The 19332-nt window shown below is 45.4% G+C and overlaps 1 protein-coding gene across 3 annotated transcripts in view; it reads left to right on the top strand.

Annotated features, from left to right (window-relative positions):
• The window catches only part of LYST (lysosomal trafficking regulator), a 4348576-nt gene that overhangs the window by 1368518 nt on the left and 2960726 nt on the right, over positions 1–19332 (top strand). For all 3 annotated transcript variants that reach the window (XM_086927077.1, XM_086927076.1, XM_086927078.1), the window contains one exon: positions 8681–8926. In XM_086927077.1, coding sequence (XP_086783203.1) covers positions 8681–8926 — 246 coding nt within the window. The remainder of the gene's footprint in view (positions 1–8680; positions 8927–19332) is intronic.

Here is a 19332-nt window from a genome sequence, read left to right as displayed (position 1 = left end):
TGTGTACTCAAAGAAATTTTGTGTGCACTACGCATTTAGAGTAGGTCTGAAGTGCTGCGTGAAGGAAGACAGTTGAAGGACTGTAACAACATGTGCATACCTTATGGGTTAGTTGCCCTGGATTCAAAGAGGATCCATAGTAAAAGACGGAGTGCTCGGTAGACGCCTGCATTTTAAGATAGAGTGCCGGCCGAGCCACCGCACAGGGTTAAAGAGATAGAAAGCAGACTGTTGGGATGATAGGAAGCCCGAAATGGGCGCCACCTTGAAATGTTCATGAATTGAAGAATAAGTGATGAGAGTATATACATTGCAAGTGTCAAAGAAAAAACAGACAGGTCATAAGAAAGAGTGAAAAGAAAAATCCAGTGAGATTAGACCCTCTTCGAGTGTGAATGAGAGGATGTGTCCATTGATTATGTAAACTAAGAAACCAAGGTAAAACCAAACTGGAAATCCATAATCCAATGCAAAAAAGTTTAATGATGGGGATATGAAAATCATGAAAAGAGTCTAATAGCTTAGAGTAATGGTCAGTCAGGGAGTCGACTGGATGTTCTAAATGGGGAAATAGAGAAAGAGAAAAACAGTAAACAAAACATTAAGGCTACTGATCACTGGAGAAAAGTTAGAAAACAACAGCATGTGAACACCATGGAGAAACATATAAAGGCTGTACATAAAGATTATAGAAAGCAACTGTATTCCATGCAATCGTTCAATCCATTTGGATGCAAAGTGTCCAACATTTAAATGCAGAAAATTTCTCTTTGTAGAAGGAACTTGGTGGGATTCGTGCCCTCTCTGGGTGCAATAGATTCCAATACCAAGAAGCGCAATTGGCTCACATTATGGTTATGATGCTAGAAATGTGTACCTACGCACGATTTCTGGTTGTGTGTCCGTATACTACTTTTATGTTTGTGTATTCTCACTTTAAATTTTAGTTCTGTTTTGCCTATGTCGGCTAAACCGCAGGGATATTTGAGCATGTAAATGACATTCATGCTGTCACATTAAGCTGTGGTCTGTAACTTGATGTTGTGGCCTCTTCGTGGGTGGGTAAAGGAGTTTCCTGGAATGATGATATTAGTTATTTCAGTTGTGGCATGGTATGGTTCCCTTTTGTTGTTGAGACTCTGCTGAAGGTTTTGCAGTGGAAATGATGTCTTTAATGTTTTTCCTCCGGACTTTGGTTGCCGGTTGAATATGCCATTGAAATCAGGTTCAGTGCGTAGCATAGGCCAGTGTTTCAAAATTAGTTTCTTGAACGCTGTACTGAAAGTGGAGAATTCAGATACAATAACCATGCGTTCTCCTTTGTTGGATTTTGTGACATATGTTAAAAGTTGTTCATGGGATTCGTGTGTTACTTGTTTTTTCTGCTTCTTTAAGCAATTCGGGTGGATACTTTCTGTCCTCAAATCTTTTCATCATGCTTTATATGTTATTAGACATTTTATCAGGCTCTGATACTATTCTTTTCACCCGGAGGAACTGGGAATATGGTAAATGATGTTTCAATGATGTCTAATGAAAATTGTTGAAGTGTAATAAGTTGTTACGGTCTGTAGATTTCCTGTATATATTTGTTTCTAGTTTGGTCCCATTACTTGAGATGCTAACGTCCAGGTAATTTATGGAGCTCGTGCTGTACTCATAAGTGAATTGAATACGCTAATCAATTGAGTTTAATTGTTATATAAGCCATGGTCAATTCTCGTTCTATGCCCTTCCATAATAAAAAGATGTCATCTATGTATCATACAAAAGATATCAAGTACTCAATCCAGATGTTATTGGTCAGTATGTGCTCCATCTTCTGCTTAAAAAGATTTGCATAGCTGGGAGCTGCGCAATTACCCATAGATGTACCTGTGAGCCGTAAAAAGTACTCTTTTTCCCCAATGAAAGTAGCTGTTATATAATGTGAAGTTCGTCAATTCCAATAAGAAAACTTTCAGATCTTCATCCCAGTTGGTTGTGGCTATGCAATATTCCAATGCTTCAATCCCTGCATTGTGTTGAATTGAGGTGTAGAGTTCTTTCACGTCAATAGAATAAAGCCAAATTTCCTGATCTCTCCAAAGCAATTTGTTGCATTTTCTTGAGGAATTCAGTGATGTCTTTTATATATGTAGGCACCTGTTGAACTAAGTCTTGTAGGTGTTTGTCCAAGTATTTTCCAATTTGTTCATGAAGGGACCCGCGAGTAGATAATATGGGTCTGAAAGGAGGTTTTTGCAAATTCTTATGAATTTTAGGTATCATATGCAATGTTGGAGATCTTGGGTGTGTTTGAAGAAGGTATCTCTTGTCCCTTTCAGTAATGGTACCTCTCTGCAAGGCTATGTCCAGTAGATTTTTCAAAACTTCAGCAGATTCTCTGGTAGGGTTAGTTTGTAGTCCCATGTAAGTGGCGGCATCATGTACGTGTTCTTGTACGCTGTGAAGAAAAAAATTGGCATTCATTATTACCAACTCTCCACCTTTGTCAGCCATGGTACATTTAGTGGTGGGGTTGTAGGCGATTTTCATTGAGATACCTCTTTCTTTCATGGTTAAGTTCTGATCTTTTGACTTGTGTTTGTGTAAACTGGGCATATGGTGCTTAACAACAGTCTCAAATGAGTCCAGGATTTTGTGGCTGACTGGAGCCATAAAGGTGATCTTGGGTTTTAAGCCTCTTAAAGTGTTCTCATCCTCGGTGGGTTGGTTAGTGACTACATCTGTGAAAAAATGTTTGAGTCGTAATGTCCGCATGAAGCTGAAAAGGCTCACTTCCAACTCTAAAGTGTTGTGTGGCGTTTTAGGCTCCGAGTGAATTTTCCCGATGTATGCCCTTATATAGGTACAATTCATCTTGCCCTAATATAGGCATATAAATCAAACCCTTATTTAGACGTAGCCCATGCAGACCAAATACAGGCATGGCTACTTCCACCTGGACCAAACATCATAACGATTTCTAGGAAAATCGGCTTAAGCAGTAAGGGACCTTCCCCTTGCTTGAATATTGATTTGTCCAAGAAATCATGTACTTTACAAAGAACTACTATTCCCTAGGGGTTCTTTCCTGACGTTATCATGCCCGACTTTACGTCAAACTAGACTCCTTCAAGGTTTAAATATGCCTTCACTTGCTCTAGCAAGACACTGTGGTTCGGAGCAGTTCGACTATCTACTTGCCCGACGCAGCTCGCTACAGCAAGTGCCGAAGGAAGCCGACCCTCCAGCTGACACACTGATCGAGAGGCTGCCTTTCTCTCGGTGAGAATCTAGCTCCAGTGTTTCCAAGCTCCCCTTGCAAGGTGTTGGGAAATCTAGTCCCGAGACAGAGATACCAGACATCCTTCATTCCTAATTAAGGTATGGAGCTGATTAGAACCTAGGAGAAATCTTGGATAGATTCTTGGCAAAGAAAACTGAACCTATGCTACACAATACTTACTTCTTCCCACGTACTAGACTTAGGTTAGGTACATTGGGGTAGGCGTATTTTAGAAACACCAGTTGAGTATTTTATTCATTGTTATTTACGTATGTATTTATATGTGTTAGAACTGGCTATTTCTGGTAGGCTAAGGCTGACGCCAAAGCCAGGCAGAAACCACCATTCTAGTCAGGGCAAGGGAGTCACACGCCAAGATAGCCCCTGCTCACCCCCTTGGTAGCTTGGCACAAGCAGTAAGGCTAAAATCGGAGGCAATGTGTAAAGCATTTGCGTCAGCGCACAACAGCAACAACATACTAGGCACACCACAAAAGAGACTCCACACAAGGTTATTGTAAAAATAACTTTTGTATTGTAAAAACACATCAGATAAAATCACACATATACATGGTGCCAACTGGCACGGGTAATATTCACTTGGGATTATTTACAAGACTGGGCCACATGGGCCACTGTCATAATGAACACTTTCCGAAATAGAAATACTTGTCAGAAATTAGAATAAAAGAATATAAAATCACTGTAGCACAAAGTAACAGTTATGAATCACATCCAGTAACTACTGGGAACAGGTAAGTACCCACTACGCAACCCTAAACCCCTTAGGAGCATGTCACGCAGGGAACTAGGACCTTGCTAGGACCACCTGTACTAAAAAGGACAACCACCTAAGTATCACACAGCATTTAGAGGTCTAGGAAAGAACACATTACCCATGATGCATAAATATACATTCAGAGGAGTAATAACGGGAAACACATGACGCATAAACCTACACATTCAGCGGTGTTTAAGAACAGAGCACATGATGCAATAAAATACATTCAGGGGTGCAGCGCAAGAGGACACATGATGACTAAAACATTCAGAGGTGCAGCGCATGAAAAGAAAGACACATAATGCATGAAACATCCAGAGGTGTCGAGAGTAAAGCACATGAAAGAAAGACACATAATGCATAAAAACATTCAGAGGTGCCAGAGTAATACAATAGCGCAAAAATCACATGAGGCCTAAAAACCTTCAGAGGTGCAGGAATAACACATGATGCAAGAGATCACATTCAGAGGTGCAATAACCATATACTTGCGCAGCAACTCACATCAGCCACCACCGGTGGCAGTCCCTAGGCCAACGGCCTTGTTGGGGCTCAGACGCCCTGAGTCTCAATGTCAGGGTGCGCTGCTATGCAGCGCCAGTCTCAAAGTACAACAAGCCTAAACGTGGCAGCTACCCACAAAGTGCCGGGCAACTGGGGAACAACAAAACTGCACCAGGGCCCTCACTGGCCCTTAGGCGCCAACTGCGCCACTGCTGGAGCCACACAGGCTCTGGGCATATCGCACATGCCGCCGACGTTGGAGCCACAGAGGCTCTGCTAATGCAAATAGCCAAACGTTGGAGCTCTCAGGCTCTAAAAACAATGGTGCCCCCATGAGCCTCGCCGGACTCTAACTCTCACACTCGGGGGCAGGAGGGGACGGGCACCGACAATGTACCCCGAAGCCCCCTCTATCGAATATGGCCCTCTCTGGGGGCCAAACAGGCTCGGAAACATAATGTGGCCCCTCTGAGCCTCTCTCGGCTCACGCACGTTGGGGCGACCCACTGCCAACTGGGGCCGCCCTTGAAGCCCTCAGGGCTTCGCACTGACACCAGGCGCGCTCTCCGACAACGTGTCCCGGCGCCCCTCCTCCCTTCTGCCCCACTCTGCCCGGCCCTCAGCCCACACTCACCGGGGCTCCTGTGCGGCGGGGGCGGGGCTCGGCGGTATCTGAGGAGCTCCTGCTCCTCGCAGACTCTTCTCGCTTGGCCCGGTCCCCGTCTCGGGACCGGGACTCAGAGTGGAGCCAGCCAGGCTCCCGGTGGCAGTCTCTTCTCTCGCTGCAGGACTCCCTCGGCACACGGGAGCCCTGTTAACCGGCCGCCACCTCTCTTCCTCGCCGCCTCATCTCTAGCAGGTCACGAGCGATGGGCCAATCCCATCGCGGCTCCTTCGGCGAGCCCCCAGTGACGCCAGAGCCTCTGCAGGCGTCTCGACCAACCGGAGCGCGACTCTCCGGGGCAGCGGCCAATCAGAGCGCGTCTCTCCTCGGGTCTCGGCCAATCCGGTCGCGGCCCCTTCGTGGTTTGTTTTCTCCGCGGCAGATCGAGGTGGGCACTCGTAAATCATTCAATAAATACGGGCCAGAAGCCTCAGCGCGTCCAGCGCTATAAGCGAGCATGGAAGCGCTCCTAAGCGCTAGAAAGTCCAGAAAAAGCGCCCTCAAGCGCTTGGGGGAAATGAAGCGCTCCAAATCGCTAGAAAGCAGGCAGAGTGCTCCCAGGCGCTCAGGGGGAAGCACAGCGCCTCCAGGCGCTAGAAATCAACTCCAGCGCTCTCCACAGGAAAAGGCAGCTTCTCCGTGCTGCCAAGGTCCCAGAACTTCCCCAGGGGCAAAGTCAAGTCCCCCTTCAGCCCAGGCAGGGCAGAGGGGTCCCCCAGGAGTCCAGGGGCTGGGCAGCACCCACCCCTGGTAGATTCAAGTCAGCCACAAGAGCAAGAACAAGAACATTTTGGAAGAGGACACAGCCCCTTCTTATACACAGAAAAGTCTTTGAAGCCCTTTGAAGTGTTGGCGCAAGGGGCCCTGAGTACTGGAATGTTTCTGGTTTTCGTCTTCCTGTCAGCCTCCAGTCAGAGGTGACAGTGGGCCGTCAGGAGGGAGAGCCAGCAGGGTGGGCAGGCAGGCACGGCCCGGCACCACCAGACGCTCTTTCCTCCCATCCCTGACAGCAGATGGGGGCCTTTCATCTATGGCTGACTCAGACCCCCTCCTCCGGGGCCTTGCAGACCCTGCAGACCCTGTCCTACTCAAACCAGACAGTCCATCCACCAGCAGGCCCAGGCACTCCTGGGCCAGGCCCACCAGCCAATCACACGCCAGCACCAACTTACACAAATATGCCAACTTCTAAAAGTGGCGCTTCTAGACTAGACACAATCATGCCGCATACACCATTTTGCAGCATTCATTCTCACGAGTTCGCTCATACCAAACTCGCCCCTGCACTCCCCACACATCAGGAACTACCATGGGCATACATATTCCCCATTCATTCCTATGGGAGGGCAGGTCATTCAGCACTCATTCACAGAGAGCTCAAGCACTTTACACTGTACCACAGTGAAAAAGTGCGCAGAGGCCTAAAATCACCACCACCAGGTTCCATAAACAGGCTAGGAAAAAGCAAAAAAAGTCTAGGGGTGAACCTGCCTAAAGGGCCGGGTCCAACAATATGGCTTAGAAACCACACAATGCTCCTACAGTATTATTTTATTATATTGTTCTCGCTGAATCCATTATACTTTGCAGCCTGCCTTACGATTGTAGCAGTTAATTTCTTTTGCATGAGAAAGAAGACTGTTCAATAAACCTTTTTTTATTGAAAACGCCCGTCTCTCTATTTCTCTGCACCTCTGTAGAGACAAAGCATGCACGATTGACTGAGTGAAATACTTATCTATTGTTTCCACGACTCTAGAGATATATTTCTTATTCTTGGGAAACAAAGTTGTCATGTTTATGCGGTTGTCAGAGACTAATCCCTTCTTGTGAATTTGAGAAAGTTTCTAGAGACCTCTGAGCTAGCTGGCACTCACAATTAAGTTTAATATATTCGATAGAGACCTAGTCGACCTCAGTCCTACGTCTAATCTTTAGGATATTTTATTCCAATGCGCAGAGCCTATTGGGAATATAGGAACTATGCTACAAAAAGGTTAGTGTGATATGTTGGAACGAATGAAGTGCCTTTCCTTAGAACCTCTTTTTCTAAGTTGTTAAGCGGATATGAAGAAATATTGATAACCAAGTCTTCCTCGTTTATGTTTTTTGACTCCTGATGATTTGTGTCTTTGATGTTGGAGCATCGCTGGGCTTCTGACTTACGCTTGCCCCTCTTAGTGCTTCGTTTTGTAGTTGGCCATGTTCTAAAAAAGATCCTTGTGGGCTGGTGGAGGCTACTGTGATTTGAGTCGTTGATGTTAGAGTAGCACCCCTCTCCCTTCTCGTTGCTGTATCGCTTGTATTGTTTTGCACAATGTTCAGCCCAAGTGTAGACCTCTCCAAGTTTATAGTCTGATATCACGTTTGTATTTTCTGATCTTCCATACAATAATCTCCTGTGTGTGTTTCTGCTAATTGCTCATTGAAATCTTTTAGTGCTTCTGACCACTGTTCGTCTGACATTTTTGTAGACAGTTCTTGTTTTAATTGATCAATTTCCCCACTGAGATCCTCAATCAGTTTTGTGAGTTCTTCTACGATAAGCAGGATTAGATCAAGGAAGCACTTATTCAGGATCGCGTACCATCTTTCTATGAGTCTTGGGTTGTTTTTGCATAGTGACGGTTTCAGTGCAATCCGTAATCTACGTGGAATGCGATGATATTTGATCAGCGTGCTTGCGTGAAGGCGCTGGCTAATTTCTCCTTTTGTTAGGTATAATAATTTAACACAGTGATTAAGATACATTTTTGGTTTATCCACTGATGGTAACCCAGCCTTTTTTCTAGCTTCACCTTTACAAATTTTGACTAGTTCCCCTGACGAAGGGCCCATTGAGCCCGAAATGCGTTGGGTTTGATCAATTGGACCCTAACTTTAATGCATATTATGCAAAACAATTTTGTTTTATGGAACTAACATGAAGTTTACTCATCCAGTAAAGAATTTATGAAGAAAGAATAAATTCAATAAACTAAATTTACTGATTACACATGGTTTGAAGTGTTTTGTATGAGATCCCTCCACTCATCTGGAGAAAAAAAGCTGTGCACTGAGGGGAAGTCTCCCCTAGGGAGATGCTTTTCATGATTGACTAACACGCTTGTGGACAAGTGAGCGATACTCCAGTTGCGCGCAGAACTTTTTATTTTATTGAAAACTATTTTGGAATATTTGGTGTGCATGTACCACCCTCTATTACATTTCTTGTAAATTTGCCACTTTTGTGAAAAAGCAAGATCATCTAGACACATTTATTGCAACAACTCTGGCATATTGAAAACCGCTGATTTAAAAAAAAGTATAGGAACATATTTGGACACTCTACCCATTTAAAACATTGTCTGACATGAAAGATTGCCAGTACATGATTGTCTTGACATGATTTTGTAATATGTTATCAAAAGCATGTTGTGACAATTGGCATTTATTTCAATGGTGTTTTTTCTTATTGTAGGAAACCCTTGCTCTTCTGTACACTCCTGGCTGTCCTGCTCAGTATACCATATATGAGCCTGTTCTTAAATTGAAAGGACAAGTGAAAACTGTGCCCTCTCAAAGGCCTTTTACTTTGAAAGCGGCACTGAGCAATTTTCCAGACTCCCACCTCTTGGAGAATCTTCATGCTGTTCAGCACAGAGGTCTACAGAGTGTTCTGCATGAGATTGGTGGATGTGGTGCATTTGTATTTCTTTTTGCCAGGGTAAGAATTTTTTGTATCTCATCTTTGTTTCAAAACTTACCAAAAGTATGATGGCTGTAATTTACTTCACTTATGTTAACTTGCATGTAATCTACAGTGGAAAGCATGCTGATCGTAGAAAAAAGCTTCTAGCTAGTGAAAAGATTACGCATTTTCTACATGGCTCTTGACCTATCATTGGACCTCTCTGACTATGCCAAAAACAAAAATTTTGGTTGCTTCAGAATGCTAGAGAAGGTGACAACATCAAGTTTCGTTATAGGCAGGGAAAGGGGAGAGCTGAGTCCAGTTGAAATAATGGGGCCAATGTTTAGTATTCCTCAATTGCATCTTCTGACTGTCGGGTGTTTGATTAGAAAACAAGGAGTTCCCTTAAAAAGCAAGTTCTAATCCTTCAGTGAACAGGACTTTCCTGTACCATAGTTGGTTGGACTCAGACCTAACTGTAGACTTGAGGTTGTTCCTCAGAGGCCTGCCTCATAATTTGCCCATTTGATTTATAGGATAGTGGATCATGTAAGTGGATGATAACTGAAGGATACTAACTGGGGTGTATTATTGAGCCATTGTTTGCAGGTATTCATGTTTTTGCCCGAGGAGATTTCTGGATGGTGCAGGTAACTTTCAATTTGATCCTGCTTCTTCAGGGAGTTGATTAGGAACTTTCAAGGTGCACTTTTGGATGTGTTTTCAGAGGTTTAGGCAGAGTCTGGCTTCCTGGTTTTGTAGCCAGGTGTTAAGTTTCTTTAGAAAACTATTGCAGACAGTAGTACAGGCGTGTCTTGCCCCTGGGCAGTAGGCAGCTCTGTTCGGTGATTGATATAGTGAGATAATTTTGCCTACTAAATAGCTTGAGATTGAGGCCCTTGATCACAATGTTGACTTGGTGGTTACATGCAAGTTCTGAATCAAAGTGTATCCACACGTTTCGTGGCTTTAAAGGTGGTTTAGGTAGGAGTTTCCAGATGTTTGGGTCAGTCAAAGGGTGATGGGGCAAGCTAATTTCCCTCTGAATGAGGATCTCAATATTGGTGCTGTTCAGGCAGATGTGACTTGCTTACATCCCGTGTAGCATACGGTCCAAGCATGAGGTGATGGTGGGAATATTTAATTTAATGTAGACACATGTGATTTTACATTTGATCTGTATGTATTCATTTGGAAGTGCATGCGGTATTGCTCGAGTTGCAGTGGCAGGGGACACGTAGATATTAAATATTAGGCAAGAGATGGAAGGGAAGTGAACACTACAAGGTACCTGGGACATGAATAGCATGCCTGCATACTGTTCTAGTCTTTTCAGCAGTATTTTGTAGTCCAGTGTGTAGGCAACAGAGAGGTAAAGGGTATATGTGCTGTGGATTCATATTTGTCCATGGAAAGGAGAAGCTCTTCAATTATTTTAGCTAGGGCTGATTGTCAACCACTCGAAGATTTAAATCCATTCTGATAGTCATGGAGTATGTAGTTTAGTTCAACATACCCCTGTATTTGCTTCATCATCTCTCCTTCCATGATCTTGCTGCAAAAGGCAAGGTTGTTGAAGGGATATTAGTTGAGCAAAATCTTAGTTTCTGTTGCTTTTTTAAGAGAGGTGTGATAATTTGGTGCTTAAGAGGGTTGGACACAAATCTAGAACTGAGAAAAGTATGGTGAAGATACCATTTGTCCCCAATATGCGCCTGCAATTAAAACTAATTTCACAATCCTTTCAAGTGAGTTCAGAATGCAAATTACTGTTATGCTTAAGTATTGTAAACAGATTGTTAGGTTGGGTATTACACTTTATGCTGCCTCAATGCCAGCGTTTGGAGCTGGGATCAGAAATGTGCTGCCTGATAAGTCTGTTACTGCCTTTTACAAATTATGTATGACCAGTAATTCAGAATGATAGCCTGGTGCCTCATGGTTAAAGGTGGTGATTCATGGTTGCATTTCATAGTTTTACTATTGCAAATATGTTCACCCTGCAAACGAGACTACTGGGAGGCAGTTAGGGGATCCTTGGAGGAGGCTACAGAGTTACCCCTGGAAATGCAGCCAGTACTGATGCTGCTGGGTATCTGGGGACCGGTGGACCGCTACTGCTATCAGACGCTGTTGGTGAATTTAATCTGTATCGTGGCAAAGCGAAACATAGTTCAGGAATGGGGCTCTGGGATTGCCAATAGCCACCAGGCATGGCAGCTAAGAATGGAGTATTGTAAAATGATGGCAAAGGAAGTATCAAAACAAAGAGGGTGCCAGGGGAAATTTGAAAAGACCTGAGGAGGATGGGATGCAGGAGCGGGTTGAGGGAGCCGAGAATGTATCATTAATGCAAGTAAAAAGGGTTGGATTGACTGGTCCAGTAGCCCATGCACACAAAGGATACAAACTTAGGGAAACATGGCGGGGTGGCAAAGGCGGGAGGTGATGAAGTGAACAGCAAAACTGTGATTATTCTGATCATACTGCGCCCTATTACAGGGCGACTGGGGTGTTAAAGGGGTGTTGTGACTAGTGTGAAATGCACTTGTTATTTATAAGATAAGAAACAAAAGAAATATTTTCACACCTCAAACCACAAATTTGTCTATTAATCTTTAACCCCTTCCATGCTGGGCCGATTTTCCTCGTGTGCTAGGCTTTTAAAGAATCAATGGCTTTATGACGGCCCCCAGCCGTCATCAGCACACGAGCACTGTAATGCATGACGGATGGGGGCCGTCATCAGCATGGAAGGGGTTAATGTGGGTCTGTGTTTTATTTAACATAGTGTAACTGAATTACATTTTGTGTTGCTATTGTGCAGTTTTTTCAGTTCTCCTCTAGGTGATGGTCATCAATAGCATTAAGTACTAAATTGTCTCATCGGCCTGTGAGAACACAGAGCAATTCACAAAAATATATATGAAAAAGTACATGTATGCAAGGCTTTTTAGTAGAAGAATGCACTTTAAATAGAGAAAAGATTGTCCCTGCAGCATACTAAAAGGCTCAAATTGGTCACATATCATTATTTTCATTTTAAAAAGAAGACGTTCATCGCAAATACTCTCTAATTTAGCAAACAATTACTAAAACATCTTTCCCAAAGCTTTTTAAACAAGGAAAAGAAAGTAAACAACAGTCAATGTTAGCAGATAGTCTGAAATAGATTTGAGAGTAAAAACTGTTAGTGTGTCTTTAAGAGTTTAAGGTCATCAACCCTCTACCTGTGTCCAACAAGTGACAGGTATGTTTATTTTTACAGCTTCTGGCAATAGGATCCGAAGGTACAGATCTCTGCCTGTATGGCTTTTTTTCGGTTTGAAAACGCTTCCAAACTTTTCCTATTTGCTCTTACTCACCATCCCCAAGAGCTAGGACTGTACTGCTGTTTTTAGGTCTCGCACTGCGAAGCGATCGTCGCTGCGAGACTCTATTGTAATCATTTCTGCTTACAAGGAGTCAAGGGAGACAGTAGACAAGTGATGTGCACACGCAACCTTGCGGAATCGGATCAGGTCGCGCGCGCGTTCACAATCTCCTGTCTCCCTTGGCTCCTTGTAAGCAGACACGCACGCACGTGCGCACACACACACACACACACACACACACACACACACCACACACACACACACACACACAGAGCCCCACATACACACACACACACAGAGCCACACACACACACAGCCACACACACACACACACACACAGAGCCACACACACACAGAGAGCCACACACACACACACACACACACACACAGAGCCACACACACACAGAGAGCCACACCCACACACACACACACACACACACACCCACCCACCCACACACACACACACACACAGAGAACCTCCCCCCCCCACCGCGCGCACACACACACACACACACACATACATACATACATAGAGAACCCCCCCCCCCTTTTGGGCCTCGATATCTTCAGAATGCCCCCCGGAGCCCTCGCAGCTCAGCAAAGGAAGAAGGCCCCCACTCACCAGTAGTCGTCTCCGGCTCTCCAGGCGGGGCTCTTTTCAGGTGGCGGTGGTCTCTTCCTTCAGTGCGGGGCTCTCTCACCTCACGGGAGCCCGCTAGCGCCGGCCGCCCTTCTCCTCCTGCCCGCCCACACGTCCCAGTGCTGGGTAGGCTCCCGCCTGGGCTTCCGGTGTGTCTTGTCGTCCCGCCCCCGGCCTGCCTGACTTCCGGCCGGGCGGCAGCGACAATTCTTTCTTTTCTTCTACTTTGCATTCACCACATGAAAACCAGTAGGTTTGAGTACATTTAGGTTTCGGCTCTTATTTTGTGGCAGTGTGTATTCGCAATCAGACCCACTAATCTAAACCTCATATGCAATCCCCTACATGGTTATTGGCGAAGGTCACTCGGCTGCATCCAGCGGTTCTTATTCAGGGTTAGGGAAGAACAAATGATGCTGTTGGTACCAGGAGCTTCCCTCGGAAAGTTGCACTTTCACTTTCTAATCCACACTGCTCCTACTGCTCAGGTTCGAAAAGCAGACTCTTGAGATGGCTGAAAATCATGCCCACTGCCTCCCTCGCTTCCTGCCCATCCACAGCACCGACTGCCAGGGGTTTTTACTATCACATCTGTAACATATTGGTGGGCGAGCCCATCATATCAAATATCCTATTTGTCTAGCGGAACGGTTCAGCCTCCCTCCTCCTAAAGGGTCTCAGGACCCTGCGTGCATTCATCTGGCTCCTCCTTTTATCATGACGCCGCCACAGATAAGATTATCCTCTGGTACATCTCAAGCCCTCTGCGTGGTGATCCGTGGTGATCAAGCAACAAGTTAAGGCCTCTTTGATAAAGGCATTCCTGCAGCAAACCCACCCATATTGAGATCTCTTTAGATGCAAGAAACGTCAGATCTGTAACTCGTGGGCCATGCAGGCGACAGGAAAATGAGGGTTAGCAAACAATAGAAAACCGGTTTTAACCTGCATGAAAGGGGGTGACCTCTGGCACCGTAACTGAGACGAGGTAAACTGAGCTCTGGAGCAAGGAAGTCAGCCCGGCTCGTGGCCTTGCCGTATGGCTCCGGGTGAACTTCTGTCCTGATGAAAGGGAACCTCCGTTTCATCGAGAGCAGCGCCCACACCCCGGATGCTCAGACACCAGGTCTGTAGGTAGATTCAGTTTCCATTTACATGACAGAATGAGACACACAGCAATATTTTCAGAAAGACAGGCGGGGTCTCCCCGAGCCATCAAGCAATAATCTCTGTAAAATGTGAGGAACATTATTACTCAGGGAGACATTGCCTTAAGCGCTCTGCAACTGAGCAGGGAAACAGAATAATACAATGAGCAAAGAAAAAAAAAAAAGAGAAAAAAATATTATAATTTCCCCAACCTAAATGGGAGACCTAGAGCCAGTTCCAACGTGCTATTGTTCATGTTTCAACGAGCACGTGCGTGGTCCAATGCTTCAATGTGCATATGCGGGTGTTTGTGTGTATCATTGTGTTTTTAAATGTGTGTGCAGCTGTGCATTTCTATCTGAAACTGTGAGTGCTTAAATGTGCAACTGTGTTTAAATATACTACTGTGGTGCTGTGAGTGTTTCAATGTGCAACTGATATTTCAAAGTGAACCTGTGTTCCTATACGCACTAATGAGTGTTTGCGAGCAAGTGTACTTCTTTGTGCATTTGTGTGTATACATAAATGTTCATATGGGCGTAAATATGCTTGAATGTGTCTGTGCATTTCTGTCTCAATTTGCAAACATGTTATGTTATATTAAAAAGATTTATGATGGGCGCGATTACGCAAGGGTGTCTTAGCGCTGACTGAACCTGAACGCGCTAAGGCTGGCGCATATAGTTGTTGAAAAGCTATGTCTTAATGTCCTTCCTAAATATAAGGAGGCATGTGAGGGCTCTAATGTGGGCCGGAAGGGTAGTTCATAGTTTAGTTGTGCTGACTATAAAGCTCCTACCTAACCAGTTGGCTTTCATGACTTTGGGGATCACTAGGGTATTTAGTGTGCTGTGTAGATATACTAATGTGCAACTATGTGTGAGCTTTAATGCACAGGCATGTATGTCATTGTACACTTAATATATATCATAATGCTTCAGTGTGCATACCTGCATATGTGTTAAAGCGCACTTGTGTGTGACAGAGATTCCACGAGTACTCGTATGCGCCTTGAACACATGTGCATAGGGTAGCTCTGTGTCTCAATATGCCTCCTCCCACACGCTTTAATTGTACCATGAATACAAGCCACAATCTCAGGCCTACCTGCAATTAGGTATGCCTCTCAGAGCTCTCCTCAATACACCTGCAAGATCAGACACCAATCTTGATCAGTCTTAAATGGCTCCCACTCCAAGGTGGCAGCACAACTAGAACAGCTTCCATCACCTTTAAAGCTCTGAAAACTTCAGCCACAATGCTAGCTAAAGAAGAAGGGAAGAGAAGACATCGCCACCATACATACAGTTTTCTTCACAATATGAAACCATGCAACAAGACCATAATATCATTTTGTGCCTTTCTGCCCTCTGTTAGACTCGTTTTTTGAGCCACCCCAGCATCACTCAACACCACCCCAGTATCACACAGCACCACAACAGCACCACCACAGCACCACTCAGCACCACCCCAGCACCACTCAGCACCACCACAGCACCACCCCAGCACCACCCCAGCATCACTCAGCACCACCCCAGCATCACTCAGCACCACCCCATCATCACTCAGCACTACCCCAATATCACTCAGCACCACCCCAGTATCACTCAGCACCACCACATTATCACTCAGCACCACCACATTATCAGCACCACCACATTATCACTCAGCACCACCACTCAGCACCACCACAGCATCACTCAGCACCACCACAGCATCACTCAGCACCACCACAGCATCACTCAGCACCACCACAGCATCACTCAGCACCACCACAGCACCACTGAGCACCACCACAGCACCACCACAGCATCACTCAGCACCACCACAGCATCACTCAGCACCACCACAGCATCACTCAGCACCACCACAGCATCACTCAGCACCACCACAGCATCACTCAGCACCACCACAGCATCACTCAGCACCACCACAGCATCACTCAGCACCACCACAGCAACTCAGCACCACCACAGCAACACTCATCACCACCACAGCATCACTCAGCACCACCACTGCATCACTCAGCACCACCACTGCATCACTCAGCGCAACACCAGCATCACTCAGCACCACCACATCATCACTCAGCGCCACCACAGCATCAATCTGTGCAACCATTCAACAACAACTGGTTCAATTATGTTCTCTCAATGTTTCAAGCTTTATTACAAATGTCACAAAAAGATGTTAATATTTCACTTCTGTTCTTGGGTTTTGATCACAATAAAATACACTGAACATAATCTTCACAAAAGTTATTTACACAAGTTTAAGCTATTGCCATTATAAATTACAATCACTTTTATTTAAGTATTAATTATTTTTAAAAATTAAAAGCCGTTATTTGTAATATCAATACATCTAAGTCGCGTAAATACAAAACATGTTGCATTACAAATGCTACAGGTGTTCCATTTGCGAAAGTTATAACTATTGGCATTGTAAATGACAAAGCTATTAATTTAGCTATTTTCAAAACCAACACATAAATAAAAAAAAATTCATTTACAAGACCAATAGCTCAAACTTTCATCATGCGAGACCTATTGCATTGCAAATGCTTGTTCTGACAGAAAATTGTTAGTTTTCTTGTCGGAGTGCCTTCACTTTTTTATTAAGTTCCCTGCCTTTGGTAATAAGATGGCTAAGTATGACCCCATGACCTTTGTATATAGGGCCTGCCAGGAAATCATTGTCATGAAGACTACAGCCACTGCCAAAAGTTCTCCAGAAGAACCATGAAGATCATCAATTTGTGCGGCCTGCAGTAGAGAATCAAAGAGGCTGCTCCAGGAAGGTCTGAGTGGCCAGGAGAAGGTGCAATACCACAGTTCTTCATCACTCTCTACGGTCACTATGAATGGTGGGTCAAGCGAAAGACACCATTAGATAAACAGCCGCTATTTCAGGCTGATGCTGAGCTCTTTGGTGTCAAAGAGAGGACAGGCGATATTTCCAAGGAAACCCTACTGGAGGAATGCTGGACTCTAATCAAGTCATCAGTGCTGTACCAGATCCCTCTGACTTGGCAGCTCATGGATATTGTGGTGGACTGTGCTTGAGACATAACCGTCTACGGCTTCCTGGTCTCAAGCGGATGGCTAAATGAACAGGATGAAAAAAGAAAATAGATGTAGCAGCTCCATGCTATACCATATATTTATAGCTAAATAGGAACATGATTACATACACAATCTGAACTGAAATGATTGGTTGGTACTATAAAAAAGGATACATCTGAAAGAGACAGTTGTAGATTACTTACCTTAGAATTACCCCCAGGCGTCAGACTGGATCTGGAGAATTTTTTCATAGACGTACCCGTCCGTGTCGGTAAGTGGCGCCGGTCGACTCCGTGTCAGTCGACTCCTTGTCAGTATTCTGCATCGTGGTCGCCGGGATAACATTGCAGTACCTACTTAGACGCAGCCCCTGTGCGCTGACATATTCCTGGGGGGTGAGTGTCTAAAAAGTTTCAGTGCTCTGTCCATCATCTCCTTGTGTTTGCTTTGTTTGCCCTAAGTTGCCAGGGTATGCCCAGACGTGGATCCCTTGCTCACTGTGCCACTGGATTCAAGCTAGCCTGGCTGATGAAGGGTGTTACCCAGAAACCATTCCTAGGATGCTTGTTTCCGGATCAGGAAAGACCTGGCTTGGCAGTTCAGGCTGGACTGTTCCCATGAGGCACAGGGTCAAGACTGATTTGCATATAGCTGGGTCTGAACCGAGGTGGCGAAGTGAGCTAAAAAATGATGATGGATTCAACCTAGATCTGTGACTGGGGGTGAGTGTTTGAAAAGTTTCAGCGCTCCGTCCATCATCTCCTTGTGTTTGCTTTATTTTTCTGCACCAGCCTGGACCAGATCCAGAGGCAACTACCCCTAAGTCATTTTTTACTAATATTTTACAAAGTTTGTGAGAAGGTGCCCTCTTTCTTGCATGGTCTGCTCTCACTTTTTGCTGAATTGCTGATGTTCTTTGACTGTGCCCTGGGCTCCTGCTAATCAGGTACCCAGGGCCTATGTTATTTACCTAAAACTGCATTGAAGCCTAAACCCAATTGGCATCTCTGGCCACATGTCAGCCCCTGGTAAATGGTACCATAGGTACCCAGGGCACTGTGATCAGAGAAGGCCTCTAAGGCTGCAGCACTTATTGTGCCACCCTTAAAGACCCTGTACCCTGACACCCACACACTGCCTTTGCAGGCTGCGTGTTGGTGCAGAACAAAGTGAAGAGTCGACATGACACACATCCCTGTGTGCCATGCCCACAAACCACTGCCCTGACATACATCAGTCACCCCTCTAGCTGGGTGCCTTATGCCAGTGGTGAGGGTACAGGTGCACGAGACCTGTACCCCATACAGTACCCAGGTCCATTCCTGGTCACTGTAAGTGCAGTGCTGCCATTAAGAGTATATGGTGCTGGGAGTTTGTCATTACGAACTCCACAGCACCATAATGGCTACACTGTAGACTGGGAAGTTTGGTATCAAACTTCTCAGCACATTAAACCCACACTGATGCCAGTGTGGGATTTAATGTAAAATGCACCACAGAGGGCTTCTTGGAGATGCCCCCTGAAACTCAAACAACCCCTAGTGACCTGACTGAGTGGCTGCCTAGGCTGCCACCACCAGACATGTTTCTGAACCCCTGTGTCGAGAGCTTGGGGCCTGAAATAATGCACATCCTGGGACGAGGTGCCAAGCCTCCTCCCCCTGGATGGGCAGGGTTTACGAAAGAGAGGCTTCAAAGGCATGCCGCCTTTGTGAGCCTCTCCGGGCTATTTGCTGCTAGGAGCAACTGGTCCCCACTGGTTCTACCCCCTACTTTGAACGGGCGAACCGGCAGGAAAAACAAGTGAGGAAGAGAGGTGTGCCCACCTCTGCCAACTCCACCCTTAAGGTGGGGGAGGCGAGGTGAAGCACAACCTTGAGTCCCCGCCATCTTGAGGGCAGAATAGGGGGTGTACCCACCCCAGGGAAGGGACCCATTAGTCCCTTCCCTTTACCTACCTGTAACTCCCCAAAATTTTGTATTTAGGTGTCACCCAGAACCTTGCTTCCTCAGATCCAGCAACCACAAGAAAAGAAGAGAAGGACGAGAAGCCGTACAGAGCTAACAAGAGGACGACACCCACTGACTTGGCCCAAGGCCTACAGGCCTGTCTCACCACGAACCTGCTCCTGCGAAACCGCAGTGTGTCTAGCAGCCAGCAACCTCACAAACCTCGGAGGACCTGCCTGCCTTCACTTTCAAGACTGTTTC

Source organism: Lissotriton vulgaris, chromosome 6, assembly GCF_964263255.1.
Source record: "Lissotriton vulgaris chromosome 6, aLisVul1.2, whole genome shotgun sequence".
Lineage (NCBI taxonomy): Eukaryota > Metazoa > Chordata > Amphibia > Caudata > Salamandridae > Lissotriton > Lissotriton vulgaris.
Note: the sequence above shows the minus strand (reverse complement) of the source record. Positions and strands in the feature narration are given on the sequence as shown.